At 38.2% G+C, this 20,781-nt stretch overlaps 1 protein-coding gene across 1 annotated transcript; it reads left to right on the forward strand.

The window, feature by feature from the left end:
* Positions 1-9: 9 nt before the first annotated feature.
* LOC144969975 (60S ribosome subunit biogenesis protein NIP7 homolog) lies at positions 10-11,826 on the forward strand. Its single transcript, XM_078909094.1, has 5 exons — positions 10-169; positions 5,180-5,266; positions 8,348-8,486; positions 9,549-9,689; positions 11,605-11,826. The coding sequence occupies exons 1-5, from the start codon at positions 114-116 to the stop codon at positions 11,722-11,724; spliced, it is 543 nt and encodes a 180-aa protein (XP_078765220.1). The 5' UTR covers positions 10-113; the 3' UTR covers positions 11,725-11,826.
* Positions 11,827-20,781: the final 8,955 nt, after the last annotated feature.

Raw genomic sequence — 20,781 nt, forward strand, 5'->3', positions numbered from 1 at the left:
ACCAAAACTTCCGCTTGCGTTCATTTCACTTTTCACGTTGTCGACTCAAAGAACACGGCTACTGCCATCGACACTAATAATATTCTTACCATTACAACAAAAAGGAGGAGATAATGCGACCATTAACAGAGCTAGAGACAAATACCTTTTTCAACAAACTTTCCAAGTAGTGAGTCATTATTTAACATATTTTGTTTTCTCCAGTTCCACTCACTCTCACCACTACCACTCCCTCACTCTCATCATTATCTCATTCACTTCACTCACTCTCACTGGGAGGCCTTACGAAATCTCCTAGTGCTAAGGGAAGCAACTCAAATATTCCCCCAACTAACCCTAAGAAAAAATAAAACCACCTTTAACTCTAACCCTATTAGGAACAACAAAGGTGGCGTTTTTATGCACCTCCGTTGGAGGTGTACAAAAGCGCACCGTTTTTATGCACCTCCATTGGAGGTGTATAAAAACGCACCGTTCTTATGCACCTCTCTGTTGACGGTGATGGTAAATTAATGAAAATGTTGCTGCATACGTCCATGAGGTTTAAATAGTTTTAGATTGTAGTTTAGCACGCTGCTTATTAGTGATTGCCGATGTACGTATATACAATGATAATAAATTAAAGAATAACAACAATAATTTAAAAAATCAAAGTAAAAAGAAACATGGCACGCACACAAATACTGATCTTAAATAAATAATTTTAGAAAATTAAAATCGAAGTTTTTGAAAAAAAAAAAAAAAAAAAAAACAAGAAAGAAAGAAAGAAAAAAAAACAAAAAACAAAAATGATGTCTTTCTCAATAAAGTAAACTTTTTTTAAAAATGTCTACAACAGGAGTCGAACTCAGTACTATCAAGGTTAGAGTCTGACAGCTTGTCCACTGCGCTACGGAGCCACCTGACTGTTCATCACATTTAATTTAATAATTTTCTAAAACAATATTTTAGCTTCAATGCAACTTCTATTTTCTGGTTTTATCTTTCGATTTTAAAAATTATTATTATTTTTTATATAAATTCATTAACAAAAACATCCTACAGATGTCACAATATAACTTTTCGCTATGTCCAAATACAGAAACACAATATCGCTGATGAAATTGGGTGGGATGCGCATGCGTGACGGAGGTGTATAAAAACGGTCTGTTAAGATATACCGTTGACGGAGGTGCATAAAAACACTGAAAACAAAAAGGAGGCCTTCCGAAAGCTCTCACATCCCCATATTCTTTCCTTTTGTGTATATTATACTAAGGAAAAGGCTATTCGGACCCGAGTCTGAATTGCTTCCCTTGGCAATTCGGTCTTTGTAAACACACACACACACACACACACTCATGAGTATCTCTAAGTTATTAAAAACAGAATAAGAGATGGAAGTGAGTAGAAAAGTGCCAGAAGACAATAGAGAATAAAAATTTTCGCGGCGGTGATGGGGTTAGAACCGGTGACCTTATTGGTACGCCAACTCCGCCTGGCTGGTGAGAGTGTGACTCTACCTTATGAGCTATTCACGAACCCAACAAAAATTCGTATCTAACTCAGGTCATACAGAATAATCACACACACACACACACTCCCCCCCCCCCCCCCCCCCCCCCCCCCCCCCCCACCCCAACAACCATTTCCACAACCCAAGAGCCGGCGGCTTTTTCTCTTTGATCTCGTATCACCATGTTCTCCCCTGCGTCGTTTGTGGGTTAACCCCATCGTCTACTTGAGAAGTCACTGGTTACCCCCTTTACCAGTTGATCATTAATTTTCTCTCTGTATTCAACCAGTGCTTATTTTATTAATAGGCACCTAGTCCAGTATTATCTAATAACAGCGGCGTGGCGTATTGACTGCATATGGTGGTGCCATGATAAGAAGAAGAAACAAACTTCTAAAACAGTGAACACGATCCAGAGGAGGGAGCACATGTTAAAAACTCTCTTTTTTGGAGAGGGGGGGGGGGGGGGAAGGAGGGTCGATGGTTTCTACGAGTGGACAAAACTCACAAAAACAAATAATTCATGAAAACAACAAGCCACAATACTGAGATACCAGTCCCGTATGAAAAGGTTTTTGTAATTATTCTTTGTCCACCAATTAAAGGATTGGATTTGATAGATAATGCAAGCAATATCTGATAAATGTAAATCAAAAGAGAGAAAAAAAAATATATGACAGAAATTACTTACTTTTAGTACTTGTAAAGAAAATCTGCACGGCGATGTTTCAAATTAAAGAATAATAACAATAATTTTAAAATTCAAAAGTAAAAAGAACCATGGCACACAAATACTGATCTCAAATAAATAAATAATTTTAGAAAATTAAAATCAAAGTTTTTTAAAAACATGATCAAAAGTTTTTGAAAAACAAAAACAAAAAAAAAAGAAAGAAAGAAAGAAAAAAAAACAACTTAAAATGTTGTCTTTCTCAATAAAGTAAACTTTTTAAAAATAATGTCTACGATGGGAATCTAACCCAGTACAGTAGAACTCGGAAATAGTGAGTTCGACGGGTCCACTCCTGATTACTCGCTATTTCCGAGTTCTCGTTATTCCCGAGTTGCCAGGAAAGGTTATAATATTGCTGTTTATTCCCCTCAGTGTGTAATTCGAGTAAAAGCCGTCGCCCCTATTTCAATTTCTTCACAGAAGTGGCAGAATGCTTGGTTTTTTGTTGTTTTTTGTGTGTTTTTTTTTTCAAGTAAAATCATGACTAGAAAAAAAAACAACAAGAACATAGAAGTGTGTGTGTGTGTGCGCACGAGTGTTTGTATGCACTCGGCATGTTTGATGAGGTAAGGAAGCGCATCACTCAATCACTGACCCATTGAAATAATGGTTCCACACTACCCTCTCTCGCTGATCGTGTCGTTCGTTAACGATGCTACTCGCTGACCGATGCTGCGAAGTGAGGCATGTTGACATGTGCTTACCTCGCGCGTCGAGTGGCACCACATTAGGTGAATAATTGACCCCCACCCCAATACACACACACGCACACAAACCCAACCCCCACCCAAATTTGTTTCGCCTATTATGTACTACTACAGACTAGGCTACTATGTAATATTACTCGTAACGAAAAATAAGAAAAGAAAAGAGGCTAGGCTAAAAATATTTAAATTGCCATTGTCTCTTGTTTTGCTTTACTTCGTTCGCAGTCCTAGGCTGGGGCAGGAAATGCTCGTTATTTCCGAGTTGACCTCTTTTTCATACTCGCTACTTTCATGCTAATTTTATTGACTCAAATAAGGGGAAAAAACGGGGATTTAGATTTTACTCGCTATTTCCGAGTTCTCGCTTTTTCTGAGTACGTTACTTTCATGTTCTACTGATGTTCAAGGTTAGAGTCTGACAGCTTGTCCACTTCACTACGGAGCCACCTGACTGTTCAAAACATTTAATGTCTTTCTAAAGCATTATTTTACCTTCAATGCAACTTCTATTTTCTGGTTTTATATTTCGATTTTTTAAATTATTATTATTTCTATTTGAAAAAAACATCCTACAGATGACACAATATAACTTTCGCCATGTCCAAATACAGAAACACAATATCGCTGATGAAATTGGGTTGGATGCGCATGCGTGACGGAGGTGTATAAAAACGATCCGTTAAGATACACCATCAACGGAGGTGCATAAAAACACTACGATTTTTAAAACTCTAGAACTAACCTTGATAGGTTTGTGAAAGTTTAAAATTTCCTAATATGACCATTGTTTTGATTCTCGGCCGCCATTTTGATTTGGGAAGCGGAAAGGTCACTTTGTGCCCCTGACTGCTCCAAAAATGTTGCTCATTGTTCTGTTTTTCAACTTGATTTCCTGATCACCATCCTCGCTGTCTGTGTGTTCTTCATTTTGTGTTCACAAAGTGACAATGGAAAAGCAAGTTGAAAAACAGAAACAATGAGCAAATTTTTAACGTGAAGTAAAGCTAGAGTTTAGTCTGCTATGGATAGACTGAGCGAAGAGTCGATGTTTACAAAACATACTTTTGTGCTAAAACGAAGGCTCTTTCATAATTAACCGAAAAATGCCTGTAAAATCCGCGTTTTTTATGCTATCAACAAAATTCTTGCACGTGTTCATACCTTGACTCGTCCTTCATTTCTCTACGTAACGGCCAAGTCTGTCGACACACTTCTGCCAACGCCGCACCATGGAATAGATACCCTCTCGGAAGAAATTTCCGTCAAGGTTTTGTAGCCATTTCATCGACATCAAAGCGCTTTCCTGCCAGCTCACGTTTCAGTGGCCCAAAGAGGTGATAATCAGATGGTGCGAGGTCTGGACTGTGTGGTGGGTGTGGCAAAATCTCCCATCCATATTTCTCTAGCCAACCTTGCGTCACTCGTGCTGTGTGGGGTGTAGCGTTGTCGTGTTGCAAAATGACCCGTTGGTCAACTGCCCTGGGCGCTTTCTGCGAATAGCCTCCCTAAGCTTGTCAAGAGTTTGGCAGTACCTTGCAGCATTGATTGTTTCTCCAGGTTGTAAGGTTTCAAACAGAATAACACCACGACTGTCCCAGAAAACAGTTCCCATTATTTTCTTTGCTGACCGCATGACTTTGAATTTCTTTGCGACAGGTGAGGATGGATGTTTCCATGTCATCGAATCTTGCTTTGTTTCTGGTGTGCAATGGTGCAACCAAATCTCATCACTGGTGACTATGCTGTCAAGAAAAGTCACATCGTACCCTAGAAAGTCTCCGCCGGCGTTGGCAGTATGCTCGTGAACCCTACCTGAGCTCTTGCTTCTTCTCAAAAGTTCCCTGCAGATGTCCAATCTTTGTTCTTTATGATTGTCTGTCAATTGCTTAGGAACCCATCTTGCGCTGACTTTTCTGTAGCCAAATTCATCAAATGCAATTCTATGGGCAGAAGTTTCCGAAATTTCAAGACTGCTTGCGATTTCATGAAGTTTCAACCTCCTGTCTTGACGAATAAGCTCATCAACTCACTTCACATTGTCTTCTGACGTCGCAGTTATCGAACGCCCTCTCCCTTCCCTCCCTGTCTGTCAAGTCGGAATGGCCGGCTTCAAACAAATTACACCAGTGATAGACTTGTGTACGGCTTATAACATGCTCACTATATACACTCTGAAGTTCTTTATGAATTTCGGTAGGATTTGGGGATTTTATATTATGAGTTTTTTCTTTATTTTGTTTTCAGCATTGGAGAGAACATCAAACTCTTGATTGATCGTAATGATGGTTCATACTGCTTTCGGCTTCACAATGACCGGATCTATTATATGAGGTAAGTTTATTTAAATTTGGTTTCTACCGTTAATTAATGAATCCAAAATGTTTTTAAAGGAACAATTTACTCCATGTTCAGGGAAGTTAAATATAAAAAGGTTTTGAGTCTTACTGCTCATTTTTCTGTTTTTTTTTGATGCCATGGTATTAATTTTTGTTCAATACTTCTTCCAACAACTTTGTATTAGCTTTGACAATGGAAGGAAGACGTTTGGACACCAGTAATAGAATTTATTTTTTCTCAGAGCCTGTCTGTCACTTTTCTGTTCATGTTTGATGTGTAAAACTGTTCATGGTTGATGCGTAAAACTGTTCGTGGTTGATGTGTAAAATATTCATGGTTGATGTGTAAAGCTGCACTCCCTGACTGAAGTAAAGAATAGAGGTTGTTTTCTTTTGTAGAGTTTTCATCTCATTAGACTTTCAAAGTTGCATTAAGCACACATTTTTGAAAATCTTCTTATAAGGTGTATTTGAAAATTTTAAGAATTATTTGATGAACTACAGAGAACATGTAAACCTGTGAACTTTTTAAAATTAAAATTCACAAAAAGATAAAAATTCAAAGAATTATTGACCCCTGCCCTCTCCTCCCCCCCCCTCCCCCCCGCCTGCCTCACAAACTGTCTTATGTTCCTGTGGGCTAAAATTGACAAATGACCCAAAAAATGAGCTGTAGGCATCGAAAGAACAGCAGGAATGTCCCTGACAAAAAGGAATGGGAAGAGCTTATTTCAATTTTGAGAATCCATGCCAGATGATTTTCTAGAACTAGACCCTGTCTGTTTTTTCTCCAAAAACTAGTAAAATGCTTGTGCTTTGCTACGGAATATCTTAAAGGCTATGAAAGAAAGAAATATATATACAGTAAAATTACTTTAAACCGAAAGAAGCTAAACCGAAAAATACCTTAAACCGAAAAGAATTTAATAAATTGTACTAGTTTCTTCATTATCTTTGTACTAATTCTTACGATGAACCGAAATACTTCTAAGAAGGACTTTCTTTAAACCGAAACAACTTGAGAGTACCTTCCCTTTTTCTCTCTCTATTTTTCTCCAAAAATTCGGGAAGGTGGCCACACGTAATAATGCCCGGCGATATTAAAACACAGAGCGTAAGTATATGATGAGGGTGATGGGTGGGGGGTAGGCAAACACTTCAATCACTGCACTTGGGTTTGGCCAGCACCACTATCGAAGACTGGAAAAGGAAGACAACGGGTGACTGGCAGGCGAAAATTGAGGAAAGAGGGGGAGTTGGGGTGTAGAATCACGCAAGCAAGATGTTCTCGCTCGTGTGTTGATGCTTTGGAACTGACTGGATTTTCAACACGACAATAAGGAGGGGGGTGGTAGACAACTTACCATTGACATGCCATTTCATTTCCACTTTGATTAAATCTGTGTGTGAAATGGAGGGGGGGGGGGGGGGCTTCTATGTAATTAGGCATTTGAACCTAATGGCTTTTCAACAAAAGAGGGGTGTGTAGTAGACAGCTTAGCATTGACACGCCTTTTCATTTCCATTTCACTTCACCTCTGAGTAGCTGCGCATCATTCATGATCAATTATCGCACAAGAACTTTCGATCTTATTTTAGCTTTGCATTTTACTAAAAGAAAGCACTGTGCTTAAACGTTGGAGTTTAAAATCAAAATACTAAGTGTAGTCGATGAAAAAAAGGTTGATCAAGACGGAGATATGTAAAATAAGCGGCATCCCGAACTCAACTCTTTCAACAATTTTGAATTGAAAACGAAAACCCCCAAAAATATTTTTAAAACACACCAAAAAAAAATAAAAAATTATAATAATAAAATTAAAAAATAATAATTTTTAAAATGGTTACGAAGACGGCATTTATTCAACAACTATTTAAGGGGAAACCCATGATCATACGATTAAATGAGCAAATTTCTTAAATAGTTACTACCCTTGAAAAGCATCGAAAAACGGGAACTTGCTTTAAACCGAAATGGTTTAGAAGGTCCCCAAAATTTCAGTTTAAAGTAATTCTACTGTGTATATATATATATATATAGGGATACTTGCTATTAACATTAACACATTTTACAATGGAGTTGAAATTAAATGAGCATGCTTATCTTATTCCATGGATTTCAATCTTATGTAACGAGGGATGTGGTTGTTGTGGAAGTGTTAGCGGATCATTTGAGTAGCAGGTGTTCACTAGTTCAGCTGGCCATGTGTCACGTTTTGTTCATCTTGTCTGTTTCCTAAACTACATGACTTACAACTGCACTCCCGCACGGATTCCTTGAAGGCTTTTGCATGTCCTGAGGAGTTCAAGGACGCCGTGCTGGAGTGCTTGATCATCTGGAAAAACATGTTCTTATCGAATGAATACTATAAGTGTACTGACTACTGCTATCTTAAGTACTCGCCTGTCATCTGGTAGTTAGCCCCAAATATCCTGAGTTAAGGTGAATTGGGGGGGGGGGGGGGGGGGGCACAGCGTTATCAGCTGTCCCAGTGAAATTCCGTCATAAATATGTCAAAATATTGTGCGGTTATGTGGTCTTGCGGTATGACACTCGCTTTTGGATCGGAAGATCCTGAATTCGAGTCTCACTCGGCGCATAGTTGAGTTCTTAGAAAAGTCTCTTTACTCACATTCTCATGTGTAAAATGAGAACCCTGGCGTTAACAGCATTGTCTCTAATGGGGGAAAAAATTGTAATATCGCCCAACAGGCGTCATGTCTCGTTCTACGTGTTGCTGTTGGTCAGGGATCCTTTGTAAGGTGCTTTGAGCATGTTCAGTGGATATTGTGCTATATAAAAGCTCAAGTTTTTTAATTTGTTTTGCTTATAATTAATGATATTTCTATACACAATTTAAAGTCCCATCCGATATGAAGCAAAGGCTCAAGGCTTGACAATAAAAAACTTATTTTTATAATTAAGAATTAAATTTAATCCGAAGAGACTAATGAAAACTTCTAGTTTTTTCCAACAGGAAAAAGAAATAACAAAACAAAACAGGACACTCATGTACACAAAATAATATAAGTGCTGATTTCCATTTATAATTTATTTTTAAATTTTTATTCTCAGTGAAGAAGTCTTGAAAATTGGCAATTCTGCAGCCAGGGACCACCTTTTGAGTATAGGCTCTTGTTTTGGTAAATTTACCAAGACAGGCAAGTTTCACCTGCACGTCACTGCATTGGACTACCTAGCACCGTATGCCAAGGTCTGTAAGAGTTTTAACAGCTGATTATGTTAGTTTTGTAGATGGGGGTTGTTTATGTTTGAATGATGGACACGTCGACGTGATACCTGTGGAGGAAATGGGTCACAATCCAGAGTGGGGTGGTGGTGGTGGTGGAGGGGGGGTAAGTGCAATGAACAAAAAAAAAATAAAAATGAATATAGCACATTGCTGATGGTTTTCCTTGGATTCACGGAAATCCATGATTTAGGAGTCAGAAGAGGAAATATCCTCCGTTTTAAAAGCTTACATTTCCTCTTATCAAATGTACTGGCAGTAAGAGGCTTGATGTGTTGTGGATCAAATAGGTGCAGTTTCCCACTGTCTAGAAGTTAGCTAGAGTATCAATGTGTCTTATATTTTAAAAAATAGAAGATTTTATGCAGAGTGTTATTTACATTTGGTTTAATTTACTCTATCAAATTTCTTAGAATTTTTCAAGGTGTGACAATCCTCATTTTATTTTCTACTATAAGTTGTATTGAGTATGCGAATCATGCACCACATATTAACAGTGGCCATTATTCAACAACTTCAGACCTGTTACTTTTATTAGACACGTTTTATATATTTAATAATAATAATAACAATTGTTATTATTATTATTCATAAAATAAATAAAATTCCCTTTATTCATCCCCAAGGGGAAATTTGTCTTTAGGGTCTATTCCAAGGGAAGACTGGAATAACCCAGGCATCAGCCGCAGTGCAGCGCTGCAAAGTGAGCTAGGGCAAGGTGACTTGCTCAAGGCCACACAACGAGGCGGGTGGTCGAACTCGGTACCTTTTGGGTACGAAGCAAAGACCGTACCGCTGAGCCATGCTGCCCCCTAATTGGAGGCAATATCGGATTTTATTTTAATTTTCCCATGGGTGCAACAAGGTTTCCGGCTTTTTGGAATGGATTTTAATTTCTTTCTGGCCTCTAGATCACCCCACATAATACTGTTTTTTTTCTTCCAAATGTCTCAAAATTTTAGAATTGGTTAGAAATGGATTTCGAGCTTTTTAGGCCCAACTGTTTTCCATCCTTGTATTCCACAGTACAAAGTTTGGCTGAAACCGTCGGCAGAACAGCAGTTCTTGTATGGCCATCACATCATGAAGTCAGGTCTTGGGAGGATTACAGAGACAACAGAACAGTATCAAGGAGTTATAGTCTATAACATGAATGATCTCCCTTTGGTAAGATGATGTGGTTTACTGACTGCTGTGTGTGTCACCTGTAACAAGCTTGTTAAGACGCAAGTGGCTTGAACCTGTAACAAGCTTGTTAAGACACAATGGCTTGAACCTGTAACAAGCTTGTTAAGACACAGTGGCTTGAACCTGTAACAAGCTTGTTAAGACACAGTGGCTTGAACCTGTAACAAGCTTGTTAAGACGCAAGTGGCTTGAACCTGTAACAAGCTTGTTAAGACACAGTGACTTGAACCTGTAACAAGCTTGTTAAGACGCAAGTGGCTTGAACCTGTAACAAGCTTGTTAAGACACAATGGCTTGGACCTGTAACAAGCTTGTTAAGACACAAGTGGCTTGAACCTGTAACAAACTTGTTAAGATGCAAGTGGCTTGAACCTGTATCAAGCTTGTTAAGACACAGTGGCTTGAACCTGTAACAAGCTTGTTAAGACGCAAGTGGCTTGAACCTGGAACAAACTTGTTAAGATGCAAGTGGCTTAAACCTGTAACAAGCTTGTTAAGATGCAAGTGGCTTGAACCTGTAATAAGCTTGTTGAGACGCAAGTGGTTTGAACCTGTAACAAGGTTGTTAAGACGCAAGTGGCTTGAACCTGTAACAAGCTTGTTAAGACTCAAGTGGCTTGAACCTGTATCAAGCTTGTTAAGACACAGTGGCTTGAACCTGTAACAAGCTTGTTAAGACGCAAGTGGCTTGAACCTGGAACAAACTTGTTAAGATGCAAGTGGCTTAAACCTGTAACAAGCTTGTTAAGATGCAAGTGGCTTGAACCTGTAATAAGCTTGTTGAGACGCAAGTGGTTTGAACCTGTAACAAGGTTGTTAAGACGCAAGTGGCTTGAACCTGTAACAAGCTTGTTAAGACTCAAGTCGCTTGAACTTGTAACAAGCTTGTTAAGACACAGTGGCTTGAACCTTTAACAAGCTTGTTGAGATGCAAGTGGCTTGAACCTGTAACAAGGTTGTTAAGACGCAAGTGGCTTGAACCTTGTGAAGACACAAATGGCTTGAACTCAACACCAGACTGCTTACTATTGTGATAAATTCGTAGAATTAAGACATTTTGGCTCAGATTTCAGAACTTCATGAGCATCTCTAATTCATAAAACCTTATTAAATATATAAGTTGATGCCAGACTATATAATTGTGAAGAATTTGAAGTGTTATTAAATTCTTGTGAGATGAATTGGAAGCATTGACTACAGTTTTTATTTCCTAAAAAAAAATGACGAATTTTTTAAATGATCAAGTAGGCAGATCTGCTCCACACTTTCCTGCCGACCTGTTTTGTTTCTCGTTTTTTCTTTCTTTCTATTTTTCATGACACAGACCTGCCAAATGTCTTGATTTTGTCGAGAAATTCCAGAAATTTGATCTCATTTCCCGTTTCCCCAATTTCAAGTTATTGAACCAATTTTGATAGCATGTCGTTATGCCAGAAAAAAAAAAACAACCCATCACCATCTTTAATAATGATTGGGTATGGAGAAGTGCCAGAGGACAACAGAGAATAAAAATATCACAGTGGGATCCAATTGACACAGCATCCTTTGCCTGGCTGAGACTGTCCAGACAGAGAGAGAGATCAGCGGGTGGTGGCACCAGCCACACCAAATATGACTTTCAATCTAAATATCTATCGCGCAGTAATTGGGTTGATTGGTCTGTTAGATCTGGCAGAATATAATACTTTGCAATTTACTAGCATCGTATCCAAAGGTAGCAAGCAAATGCTACTTTTGTTTAATGTTATGAAAACTGGGCAAAGGCAGGCTGCTGAATAATTCTTTTACGTTTACAGATGTTGAAATGAAACTATATAAAATTTAATATTTTTTAAAAATGGAATTGAAAAACATGAACTTGAACTGTTCATTTTTTATTTATTCACCTTTTCAGGGCTTTGGTGTCGCTGCCAAATCCACTCTGGCGTGCAGGAATTGTGATCCCATGACCATTGTTGTCTTCCACCAGGCAGACTGTGGGGACTACATTAGAAATGAGGACACCTTAACGTGATTTTCCATCTTGATTTTTTAGTCTTTTGGTATTTCTGTGTTCATCATCAGATCATGTACATATAACATTCATCTATTAAAGATATCATTCAATTCAATGAAATAAGTTTTGTTCCTTCTTATTTTTAAAGATTGAAAAATAAAGCCCTACAAACTTGAGCTTTTATAGAACACAATGTCCAATAAATCTAAGTACTGTGAGAGAATGTGAGTAAAGATCCTTTTTCAAGGACTCGACTATCTAGCATCTGGGTTTGTTGCCATTTTTTGCCCAAAAGTTGCCATTAATTGTCCACCTCTAATAGCCTCCAGTTCACTACTGGAGTCCATATCCAGTGGTCCCACGTTTACTCACTAGTGGTATCCATCTCTCATAGCCCCGGGTTCACTTCCCACTGCTGTACACCTCCCATAGTCCAGAGTTCATCCCCCACTGGTGTCCATATCCCACAGCCCCAGGTTCACTCCCCACAGGTGTCCACCTCCCAAAGTCCTGGGTTCACTCCTCACCGGTGTCCATTCATGGTCCTTTATTCACTCCCCAGCTGTGTCCATCTCTCATAGTCCTGGGTTCACTATCCACAGGTGTATATATAACAATATCCATTGGTCCTGGGTTTACTCCCCTTTGGTACTGTTATCTACTGCCCATAGTCCTGGATTCACCCCCACTGGTGTCCATCTAAAAAAGTAGGTACATTCCTCTCTTGTGTCCATATTCTACAATCCCAGGTTGACTCCCCATGTGTGTCTACATTTTACATGTTTCAGTTCATTCTCCATCTGTGCCGCCATCCCATAGCCCCAGGTTTACTCCCCACTGCTGTTTACATCTCAAAGTCAATGAGTCAATGTATTTACTCTCCACTTTTTATAACATCTCTTAGTCCCCGGTTCGTTTCCCACTTGTGTCTGCATTCCGTATTCTCTGATTCATTCCCCACTACTGTTCACAGCCCCAGGTCTCTCAGTTTTTTCCCTCTAATATTTATCACTCATTATCTCCATGGGTGTCCAGCTTAAATGGCCCCTGGTTCAATGCCCACTGGTTCCTACCAATCAGAGTCCCAGGACTAATCTGCACAGTTACTTCAATACGTTATAGTGAAACAACACCAAGGGCCACACCTCTATATTCTCTGATCAGAAAATGAACAATCTATTACAGTACAGCACAGCAGTTGGAATTGGCATGGCGATAGATATCACTTCGATAATAACATTACTCTGAAACTGAAATATTGTTCACTAGTTGCAGTGAAAAAATTGCCTTCCTTTAAAAATGAAATAATCATGGCTGCAACCCACATTTTGCAGCTGCTAGAACTACGGGCTGAGCGGGACGCAAACCCAGGACCTTCTGATCCGAAAGCTGTTGTCAAACCCCAAGACCACATAGCCACTATCAAATCATTGTAGCACAAGCCAAAAGCTAGAAAGTAACAGAAGACTTTCCTTCAATTTTGAATAAATTTCCTAATGAAAAAAAAAGAAAATCTCTGAATGCAATTTACACCAATGGACTTCAAACTTGAGCCAAAGCTTATCATTATCATATCATGTAAAGGGTTATTTTATCATGTAAAGGGTTATTTCATCCAACTAACCTGTGAATACCCTGTGTATTCAATTTTAATCATCTATAAATCAGGAATTGATTATTTCTTTATCCAGCATTAGTTTGAGTCTGACTACAGAAGAAGCGATTGAGTCGCTGTCGTCTCCACAAGATAAAGGCGGGCAATAGAATATTGATTTAAGAATAAAACTTATCCCCAATTTAGGTGGTAGTGGTGGTGGTAGTGATAGTGGTTGTGATGATGTGGCAATTGTAGTTTGAAGCGGGACCAGATTTCATTTTAGAGAGGAATTCCCTCCTCTGTATAGAAATAAATAAATAATGTGAAATTGAATGTAAGCTTCAATTTAATTACAAAAACAGATCAAATGAACGTTTCGGGTGTCCCCTTTATCAACAAACAGGATGAATTACAATTCCATTTTAATTCGTGCTTACTTACACAGGAGCATAATATTTCGTGCCTATCAATGTTTTGTTTATTCATCTTAACAATGCCACGGGCCACATTATCTCATTCATCTGTAGTGTTTCATTCATCCTGTTTGTTGATAAAGTGTCAACCCGAAACGTTCATTTGATCTGTTTTTGTAATTGAAGCTTACTTTCAATTTCACATTGTTATTTATTTCTTCGAGCTTCGAGCAGCAACATTAACATTCCTCTGTATAGATAAAGACAGATAGCTAGATAATATGAATTGGCTTCATGAGATCTTCCCTAACAAAGATGAGAAAAGTTCAAACAGGGCACTTAGACTTATTATACTTACACTGATGTTTTGTTTTTGTTTTTAAGGGTTTTACGGCGCTTGCAACACATTTAGGTTATATCAGCGCCAGTAAAAAGGAAGAAAATGGGATAGTAAAAAGTTCAAGAATTACAATTAAAGCACCCAAGAGAAAGGAAGACAAAGGGGAATTGGGAACAAATAGGGATCAGATGCAGATTCCAAGAGCAAACCGTCAATGTACTTAGTTTGAGATCACCTATAAGTCTCATCCGGACACAAGCACAAAATCCAACAAAGAGGAATACACTCAAATGCTTACATTATACATTAAAAATAACAAACATAATAATACATAACAGAGAGATGATTTACAAGGAAAAAAATATCATCTCCCAAAACAATAACTATGCATTTGACTGTTTCCCTCCCAGCTAGGACTCAGGCCAGCGCCAGGACAAAACCAAGTAATCTCTTTCCAAGACAAAGACAGAAAGCAAGTTGGAAAACAGATATAGGGGATAGAAGACACAGCAAGTACCTCCCTGCCCACTATGGGAGGTCAGGAACCCCACCCATTTTTTAAGGGTTTTACGGCGCTTGCAACACATTAAGGTCATATCAGTGCCAGTAAAAAGGAAGAAAATTGGAAAGCACAAAGTTCTAGAATTACAATTATGGCATCCAAGAATAAGGTAGACAAAGGGGAATTGGTTAAAATAGGGAACAAATGTAAATTCCAAGAGCACACTATCAATGTACTTAGTTTGAGATCACCTAAAAGTCTCATCCAGACACAACCACTGGTACCTACCTACTAAGAAGAAAACACTCAAATGTTTACAAATATATTATACATAAACAAAACAAAATACTACAGTGCATAACAGACAGATGATTTACAAGGAAAAAAACATCATCTCCCAAAACTAATTATACATTTGACTGTTTCCCTCCTAGCCAGGGCCAGGACAAAACCAAGTAATCTCATTCCAAGACAAAGACAGAAAGCATGTTGGAAAACAGACACAGGGGGGATAGAAATAGAAGACACAGTATGTACCTCTCTGCCCACTATGGGAGGTCAGGAACTCCACCCAGACACTTACACTCACAAATAATCAAAGGAAAGAAAGTCAAAAGTTTGATTTCTGTTGAAATGCGTTTATTATTTTACATTGACAGTTTCTGTCACCGTAACTCATCCCTGGTAAATCACAGCACTCACTCACTCACTCAAGCATGGAAACTTCCTCTCAACCCATTGTATTCATTGTTTTCTTTGTGATAAAATTATGACAACTGTGGAGGAGGGGCCTCTTTATAAACTATATAAATAAATAGGATTTTATTATTATTATTATTATTATACACTACATCTCCTTCATTGAAGAAGAATAAAATAGATATCAACAAGGCCTAATCACAAAAGGATAGGAAAATCCACATCAGGGTTTTCATCGTTATTTTACCTGTCATGGTCCTCCAACTCCAAGACTATTAATGTACAGTGGAATCTCCATAAAGTCAGTACCGTCCGACCAGAATACAGTGCAACCTCTAGAAAATAAACATCCCTGGATAGCGACGCTGACCTCTGGACCCGATATTTTTGCAATATGTTATGAAATCCCTAAAATAGTGACATACATTATAGTATAACCCTTGTTTAGTGACATCGATATAGCAATAATTGGCAGTGGACACGGACACTTGATACAAAAAATCTGGCCTAATAGGCAACTTCTAACGTCATCTCGTCCTCTTAGCCAATAACTCTTCCATTCAATGAGATGTCCCACCAATGAATACGAGATTTGTCATTAGTTTTTCAAAATGACTGCCAGTGTTGGGAGTATTTTTGTGGGAAAACTTACGAAAACGACCTTTTGGCACAGCCCAAGACTTCTGGAGCTAGCATTTGCCTGCAGGCAAAAGTTTTTGCAGACAAGTTTGGAGTGGCCACTTTTCAAGCAAGCGATGATTGGCTCAATAGATTTAAACAGTGACCGGTGACATGGCTTTGTCTATAAAAATAAAATTAAAGATCAGAAGAAATGTGTGTGAAACAGTACCAGACACCTTTGATCCAGATCTTTGTCTTTTACAAGTAGTTGCTCCTTATTTTCACTTTCCTATTGTCTTTAAAGCAGCCTTCAGGGAGCGGGCTGGGCACTATGTTATGATCAATTATGACTGTCATTGCCATCGCCTTCAGTAAGAGATAAGTAACTGAGATGAGGCATAGTCGTGGAAAAGATAGAACATCATCCCAGTCACAGTTACTACAAAATCTCTTGCAAAAAGCAATGGAAACAACCTGTCAATTTCTGAAAAGCATTTTTTTGAGTGAATCACATTGTCTGTGTCAGGTTTCGGGTTAAGCATTGACTTCATCACTGGAACACACTTCGACATACTGAACATTTGGGACCATAAGACAGTTGACTTTAAGTAGATTCCATTGTAAAGGCTGGAATGACTCTTAAAATGCTTTTAAATGGATTTTACGGTACTAGCCAAACTTTAAAGTCATCTCAGCTACAAAAAGGAAGATGATACAATCTTTACCACGTGTATCATTAATGTAATATGTCAATCAATAGATTTCTAGCATTACAATTAATTAATATTAAGGTCATTCAAGGGATTTTATCCTATTTTGCTCTATGCCATATGTTATGTTATGATAGAGGAAAACTTGTAGAGCTGAAACACCAAAGACAAAGTAAGACAAAGGGAACTGGTCCAAAAAGGGACCAGAAGATTCTATGTGAAATTCATCAATAATTTAAACTAATTTTCTGATATCGTAGGATTACTGTTATAGTCACTCATAATGCTTAATGCATCTTTTTTACATCCCTATTGAGCGTTCATAGATTTGTCAGTTCCAAGAGATATTCTAATAATAAAGGCCTGTGTTTTTTACAGGTACACCAGACTTAAAGATACTAAAATGTTTTACCATTAGTAAGAATTAGAAATGTAAATAGAATGAGGTAGCTGGAACTGGAAACTTTTCTCTCACGGATAACTCATGATAAATGCAACATTCTTTTACTGAGAATGAACACAAAGGGGCTGCGGGAAACAATTTTATTTCATTTGTGATGTGTATGTGTATGTTCAGATATCTCACTTTGTAAAGCGCTTTGAGGCCTCAGCAAAAAGTGCAAAACAAATGTGATTATTATTATTATTATTTGTCAGTCACATGTAATAACAAAAAAGGAGTGCTTATTCGTCCTTCAGGTCGTATTCTTAAAAAGTGTCTAGCCGACCTTCATTGCTTATGCAAATGAGGTAGGCGTGAAATACGTAAAGGGCATTTGACTGAAAGGCTGTTGTTTATATTTGTCACCGTATTTTTATATGTATTAAATTCAAGGTTATTGCCCTCCCATAAATCGCATTGTTATTACAGTGACCTATATATGTCACTGCTTCCCCGGCTTTTTGTGTGCGCCCATGTTATCTATGTAATTAAGTGGAATTACAAAATCCGAGTGTTCAGTCCTTCACGTCTTCACTTTTTTATCGACTGTTGAAACGTAAGCATCGTTATGAGTATGAGTAGAAAAAAAGCATATTATTCTCTCTCTCTCTCTCTGTGTCTGTCTCTCTCTCTCTTTCATATTTTCCCCCTTTTATCTCTAATTTCTTCTCTCCCTCCATCAGTCTCTTCCTTTGTATTTTCCTCTCTTTATCTTGCTATCATCCTCTTTCATTTCTTCACACTCTCTCTTTCTCTCTCTGTCTCTCTCTCTCTTTCTCTCTCTCTATCTATCTATCTATCTATCTATCTATCTATCTATCTTTCTTTCTATGTATCTATCTATCTCTTCTGATTTCTTCCTCTTTTGTTTTCTTAAAAACCCTTCTCTCTCTTTATCTATCTCTCAATTTTATTCTCCCCTCCCCCTCCCTTTCTTTCTTGACTTCTGTCACATTTCTTTTCTCCTTGTCTCTCATTCTTCTTCCTCTCTCTTTCTTTCTCTTTCATATTTCCCCCCATAAATCTCTTATGTTCCCTATTGTCGAGTTGTCTCTCGCTCCTTTTCTATCTATTCCTCTATTTCGTCGTCGTCGTCTTCTCTCTCTCTTTCTTTCTTTCTTTCTTGCTTCCCCCCTCCACCTTTGTTCTCCAATTTCCTGTCTTTTCCTTCTCTTTATATAGCTCATCCTCCTCTTTTATTCTGGCACCCTCTCTCTTTCTCCCTTTGTCTGTCCCCCCCCCCCCCCTATCTCTCTCTCTCTCTCTGACTCTGCCTTTCTCTCTCTCTCTCTCTCTATCTATCTGACTCTGCCTTTCTCTCTCTCTCTCTCTCTATCTATCTATCTATCTATCTATCTTTCTCTATGTCTGAGTGGTCTCAAACGCGTTTCATCTGGATATGGTATCAAATACTCCTCTCCTTTCACATTCTCTGATCCATTATTGTTTTTAAAAAAGGAAAAGAAAAAAAAAATAACAAAAGGGGACGACACAGAAACATCCCACCCCGCGACTGCAACATCATAAATTAAAACCAATCCCTCTCACTCCACCCCCCCCCCCCCCTCTTAAAAAAAAACACACTTCCTGGCCGCCTGTATAACTTAGAGTTGCCAACCACCGAAGAATTAAAATACATTCGGAAGACCTAAAGTTTTCGTAGTGAGCTTGCTATGGCAATTAAGGTAATGATTAGAGATCTTGAGGCGGTGGCGGTGGTGGGAATCATGGATGTAGAGAGAAAGAAGAAGAAGAAGAAGACCACGAAAGAGAGGATCTGATAGAGAAGGAGCTAGAGACAACCCGACAGAGGAAACAAAGAAAATGTGAAATAAGGAAGAAGAATGTGCCGCTATGTGGTCTTGTGGTATGACACTCGCTTTCGGATCGGATTGGAAAATCCTGGGTTCGAGCCTCACTCGGCGCATAGTTGAGTCCACTCTTACTGTACTCAGGTTTAAAATAAGTACCAGGCCGTTAACTGCGTTGTTCTGTCTGAAAAAATGTAATATCGCCTAACAGACATCATGTAGGATGTTAAGTGTTGCTGTTGGCCTGTGACACCCTGTAAAGCGCTTTGAGACTTCGAGCGGATATTGCGCTATATAAAAACTCTCGTTAGTATTTGTGACAATGATAGCAGTGATGTTATTCTTGTTTCGATGATGAAATGATGGTAGTGGTGATGTCACTGATCAAGAAGCTAGAGTGATAAAGTTGATGGCAATGGTGACGCTTTTGTGAGCGCGTATGTTATTGATATTTAAAATGATTGTTTCCTAGAGTGGTGGTGGCTGAGATGATAGTTATGATTTTGCTAGTGATGGCAATAATAGATATGACGATGGTAATGGTTGGTATAATGCTGTGGTGGTGATATTGATTGTGGTGCTGATGATACTTATGATATTGTGCAATTGATGGTGGTAGCGATTCTGATGGTAATGATAATGTTGTAAAAGCGCTTGTGGTAGTGATGGTGATGGTTTTAAAATTGACGTGGATCGACGTGCAATTATTTTTAGGTCTGATAACCATTTCCTTATGGGCTCATTCTTGTAATAGAAATCTTTTAAAAAATGACGCAAAATACATTATACAACAATGTTAAACCAGGCCCATAAGTGGATTCGGATGTCAGACCTGCGTGTTTGTTAACCTACAATGCAGCACAAATCCCTTTCGAAACGGTATTCTTTTTTCCACTATAACACAATAAGTCGAATGCTTGGCAGGTCTGTATCACTGCGTACATAGACACGTTAGTTGTAATGCTATCTATTGAAATACCACCTTGAGTGGCGATAAGCCAAATTACACATCTGGAATACAGCATTTGCATACAAAGCTGTTTGAGTACAGAATTATTGAGAAAAATCGTGGATTTATTTTTCTTGTAACCATTGTTTTAAATATATCAATCTTATTATGTATATATTTCCGTCTTTCTATTTTTTAATTTTAAACTAAAGTTAGGAATTTGTTTTTGGCCAGTAATCGTAACTTTATCAGACCATACCCAGATCAAAACAACAACCCCAACCCCCTGACAACATTACCCCTTGTTCTGAGTTTAAGAACATAGGCAAGTTATTGTTCTTAGGCCGAACTGGGCTTTTATGTTCTGTATCATTCTATTTCACCCAGTTTCAACCCGTTGACATTTTAAATCCCAGCCCGTTGACATTCTAACTTCTCGTCAGGGCAAAAGTGGATACCAAATACTTAATAGTATTAGCTAACGAATGAAGCACTGAAAATATTGAGGACTTGGTATTAGTGTCCTTTATTAATCTTTAATATATTGACATCGTCTATGGAGATAAGTTTAAATGCAGGGGTTGTGCTTTTGGCTTTGGAATTAATTTGCGTGTTGTAAAGCCGCCAAATTCCATCCCGTCTATACAATTACCTCGTTTACTGCCAATTTGAAAACGCATTGAATTCGCCATGAATTAAATCTATCATTATGTCATACAGCTAGTCTACTCAAGACTGTACAACTTATAACAAAATTTTCTGAAGTTAAAGGACAGGTATCGACATCGTTCAAAAATTTTGGCTAAATTCAAGCTATTATTGATGGCACTCACTGAATTATCAAGATTATAACATTTTTTTTATAAAACTGCTTCTTAACAGATACAGAAATTTGGTGTTGGTTTTTTTTTCTTGCGCTGCTTATACTATTATGACTAATATAATATTTTGACAAATTGAATACTAGTCAATTAAAACAAATAGTTACTGA

Source organism: Berghia stephanieae, chromosome 4 (assembly GCF_034508935.2).
Source record: "Berghia stephanieae isolate SIO BIC M18660-M18661 chromosome 4, UCSD_Bste_1.3, whole genome shotgun sequence".
NCBI lineage: Eukaryota > Metazoa > Mollusca > Gastropoda > Nudibranchia > Aeolidiidae > Berghia > Berghia stephanieae.

Excerpts from the sequence above, each read along its gene's own strand:
- LOC144969975 (XM_078909094.1), top strand. The coding sequence starts at position 114 with ATGCGACCATTAACAGAGCTAGAGACAAATACCTTTTTCAACAAACTT. Across the intron at positions 170-5,179 it reads TTCAACAAACTTTCCAAGTA|CATTGGAGAGAACATCAAAC; the intron begins GTGAGTCATTAT and ends TTTTGTTTTCAG. Across the intron at positions 9,690-11,604 it reads ACATGAATGATCTCCCTTTG|GGCTTTGGTGTCGCTGCCAA; the intron begins GTAAGATGATGT and ends TCACCTTTTCAG.